Consider the following 3861-nt stretch of genomic DNA (forward strand, 5'->3'; position numbering starts at 1 on the left):
TGCTAACTACTCTGTTGGTTAGCCATTTAGCATTAGCTTCCACTAACATCTATGTTGGTTAGCCGTTTGGCGTTAGCTTCCACTAACTGCTATGTTGTGACAGAGCTAAAAAGCTTTCTTCTCTCTTAGTGTCCAGTTGAGCAGGAAGCAGGAAGTCGTCAGCAGCCTATGCAGACCAGTGATGACGACTTTAACGATGAAGATGCTCCGCCCATGGAGCTTCAGCCTGCACCCGACGCCAAGTGAGAAAACACAAACACTGTAAACAGTGAATCGTCTAAGTCTGCATTTCACCCAAAACTTTCGATCTTTTCTGTTTCCCCGTAGCAGAAACGAGACTCTTCAGGAAAGGCCGGTTGAAAATCAGCGTGGTCATAATGAGGACATCATTCTGAAGGTCCGCGTTATAGAGGACCCCCGTATTGTGGCTCTGTCAAAGACCGGTAAACATTTACTGAGTAATTCTAATAATTACTACATTGCTACAGCGTTTTAGCATTAGCTTCCACTAATTACTATGTTGTACAGCACATTAGCTGAAGCAGAAATAATGTTTCTGATTAGTGCTTTTGGGTTGGCGCGGCTTGTAGCTCGCGGTGCTCGCCTCTGGCTATCAGACGCTACAGGCTAAACCCAGAGTAGGTCTTTGAGGGTTTCATGTTCCTGATTGCTCCGTTTCAGTGCTGAAGAGGTACAAGTCCAAGAAGCTCCGGTGTCGCCGTGGGATGCAGGAGGCTGAGTTCCTGAAGCTGCTGACGTCCACCTTCCCCCAGCTGGCCGCTGCAACGCCGTTTGAGTTTTTAATCACCAACAAGACCAAGAAACTGCTGCCTCTGAAAGTGGAGTCCTGGACGCCTGAGCAGATCAGCAGCGCTGCTGGGAACTCTGCCCTCTACATCCGACTGAAGGTACTGCAGCTGGCGCCAAAGCAGTTCAAGATGGCTGAACAGGAAGCCATCTTGCTCCGGTTTCTGAAAATGGGTTTTTCTCTTTAGTCTGTAGGGGGAAACATCAAGTCCAGACTGAAAGATCTGCTGGCAGACGCACCAAGAAAAAAGTGACTTATTATAATTTTTTACAATAATTTTCTGCTTCCTGTTTTTGGCTATTTAAAGCAATGTTTAGTTTTCTAAACGTTGTTTTTTCCTCAGAAAAGAAAACAAACCTCAGCTCAACGAAACAGACACCCACATCAACCTGAGGATTCACGTGCTGGAGGACTCCGGCATCGACGTCGTCACGTCAGAAGGTGAATTTAAGCTCAGGAGGCCGAGGAGCCTGGAGGCGTTTACTCGTTTTAATCTCTGTCAATAATTAATACTAAATGAGCTGAGCATAAACGCCACAGCTTCTGATTCCAGATGAACACGAGTTTTTAAGGTGTTTTTTTTTTACAAATTTGATAATCTGTCAATAGAAAGATGAACACATTTTAAAATAATGACTCAAAACAGATTTTATGATTAAACAAAGAAATGGATTAGCTTTAATTTTTGTTTATTTTTTCTCTTCTCTCCAACTTTCTCAGGCTGTCACTTTGAAAAACGCTAAAATTCACAAGAAAACTTTATTATTTTCAATGTTTTAAGTGCATGAATATGAAATGGATTCACAAAGCAAATAACTGATTCTGCTGGACAACAGAGGAGGAATTATTTTTTATTCATACGTTCTCTGGTGCAAAGCTCCTTTAGTACATGAAGCTTTTTTTTCCTTAGCTGAGTTTTTAGCATAAATATACATTAATATGTTTCTATTTTCCCCTGAACATGTGTGTGTTACCATGTGTGTGTCTTTATTAATTAGTGTGCCATTTTCCTCCCTGTCCTGCTGACGTCGTTTGTGTTTCAGTGCTGAGGAAGTATCGTCTGAACAAACTGGAGTGTCGCCGTGGGATGCAGGAATCGGACTTCCTGGACCTGCTCAGGTCCACCTTCCCACAGCTGGCGCTGTTTGAAGCCTTTAGGTGCGACCGCAGCGGGAAGCTGCTGCCTCTCCACCTGACGTCCTTCACACCTGAGCTGATCTGCAAGGCGGCCGGGACGTCTGCCCTCTACCTGCGGCTCCAGGTACTGCAGCAGGGCGGACTCAGCCAGAACCCCTCAGGTTACCTGATAACTTAGGAAACATTTTCCTTTCAGCATCCAGAGGAACCCAGTGATGGAACAGAGGAGCCTCAGCAGAATAACCAGGATGAAGAGCGTTCACATCCAGCCACGCCCAGCAACAGGTAAAAACCTTTCAGTTTCCAGACAATCTGATCGGTTTCATCTGATCAGCTTTTAATCCTCCTCTTTCTGTCCCCCAGAAATGAAAACCCCGACCCAGCAGACGACGACGCTCACATCAACCTGAACGTCTGCTACCTGGAGGAGTCCCAGATGGATTCGTTTTCCTCTCAGGAAGGAGCTTCTTCCACCTTCAGCCCGCAGCTCCGTAATTATTTCTGCCCTTTCCTGTTTCTGATGCAGTTTAGAGAAGCAGAAATCTCTCATGTGAAAGTAAAATCAGAAACACAGCTTTCAGAGAAAACCTGCGAGCTCTCGGTTAGAAACCATGACGGTGTGACGTTACAGTTTAGTGTTGAGATGAACTCTGGACGGTTCGGTTCGTTTTCCGTTACAGCAGACCAACGATATCACCACCGTCACAGGCACAAGGTGACAAAACACAGCAAACAAGCTGAAAATATTAAAAATTAAAAGAATTTAACGTGCAACAGCAGATAATCGAAGCATGTAGCTTCACACAGAGAAAAATATAAAAGTAAAATAAAAATAAAATACTGCACAGTAACACAAAATGTCCAAAGCGATCAGTAATCAGATGCATGAGTTAAGGTTACAGCAGCAGCACTCCTCTAAGATTTCCAGAAACTTCACACAAATCTGCAGATTCCCATTTATTCTCATTTATTCCAGGAAAAGCAGCAGCTGCTTGTCCTTCCAGTGACGAGGTTCACTGCATGCAAACAAGCTGCGTTCCCCAGCTGCTGAATTTAAACTGACGTTCCCCCAGAGGCAAAATATGCTTCAAGTTTAATGAGAATCTGAAAAGAAAGATTTCCCACTCTATAAAAACAAAACAAAAACATTTTGCTCATTAAGGATGGATCCCAAAGACGGTTTGAGAGTGAGAACTGGACCGGACCAAGCATGGAGCCTTGGGGAACCCCATATTTAAAGGAAATGCTTCAGTTTCTTTTTTCAGCCTGTTGTACTTTAACTTAACGATTCAGAGTTAAAAAGCTCCAGTAATCTCATCTCAGTAGTTAACTGTAGTTTATTTAAACTCCTGGTCATTTGGTAAATAATCGTTTTCTTAAAAACTTACAATAGAGACAGAGAGGTTAGCTAACAGCTTCAGTAAAACCTGAACTGACTGGCTGAGTTTTCTTTGTTTTCTCAGTTTTGCAGAAGTTTCCGATCCATGTGCTGAAATGTCCCCGAGGTCTGCAGCAGCCGGACTTCCTGGCCTTCCTCAGATCCACGTTTTCTCAGCTGGCTTCAGATCAGCCCTTCAGGGTTTTTGCTCTTCAAGGCCAGAAGATGCTGCAGCTGAACCTGAACAGCGTGAATCCAGAGGAGATCAGGACGACCATCGACTCCCTGGAGGCTTCGGTCATCTGCGTCCAGCAGCTGGTACGTCAGCCGCCACCAGATCCCTTCACACACCGGAGACATTTAATCACACTCTGTCGTCGTTTATGAAACTCTAGAAGAATCCTCCTCCGAAAGAAGCCGCTGAATCTAAAGATCCTCATCCAAGAACTCCACAGGCCAGGTGAGTCAGGAACAGCCGGTTCTTTTGGAGAACCGGTTCTCTAAAAGAACTGATTCTCTACAGGAACTGGTTCTCTAT

General features: G+C 44.5%; 1 protein-coding gene across 2 annotated transcripts; it reads left to right on the plus strand.

Annotated features, from left to right (window-relative positions):
* Positions 1-10: 10 nt before the first annotated feature.
* On the plus strand, positions 11-3812 carry LOC103132972 (uncharacterized). Of its 2 annotated transcripts, none has more exons than XM_007544727.2 (10): positions 11-242; positions 328-443; positions 682-908; positions 996-1057; positions 1152-1249; positions 1852-2069; positions 2142-2230; positions 2309-2436; positions 3409-3641; positions 3719-3812. In XM_007544727.2, the coding sequence occupies exons 1-10, from the start codon at positions 169-171 to the stop codon at positions 3785-3787; spliced, it is 1314 nt and encodes a 437-aa protein (XP_007544789.2). In that variant the 5' UTR covers positions 11-168; the 3' UTR covers positions 3788-3812. The 2 variants fall into 2 exon arrangements, with proteins under 2 accessions (XP_007544789.2, XP_016523168.1); XM_016667682.1 differs by having other exon boundaries at positions 331-443.
* The last annotated feature ends 49 nt before the right edge of the window (positions 3813-3861 follow it).

Source organism: Poecilia formosa, unplaced genomic scaffold, assembly GCF_000485575.1.
Source record: "Poecilia formosa unplaced genomic scaffold, Poecilia_formosa-5.1.2 Scaffold1749, whole genome shotgun sequence".
Classification (NCBI taxonomy): Eukaryota; Metazoa; Chordata; class Actinopteri; order Cyprinodontiformes; family Poeciliidae; genus Poecilia; species Poecilia formosa.

What these genes read in the sequence shown, in the direction of transcription:
- LOC103132972 (XM_007544727.2), top strand. Translation starts at nt 169, where the DNA reads ATGCAGACCAGTGATGACGACTTTAACGATGAAGATGCTCCGCCCATG. An exon ending in CCCTCTACATCCGACTGAAG is followed by an intron (nt 909 to 995) that starts GTACTGCAGCTG and finishes TTTTCTCTTTAG; the next exon opens with TCTGTAGGGGGAAACATCAA. An exon ending in TCATCTGCGTCCAGCAGCTG is followed by an intron (nt 3,642 to 3,718) that starts GTACGTCAGCCG and finishes ATGAAACTCTAG; the next exon opens with AAGAATCCTCCTCCGAAAGA.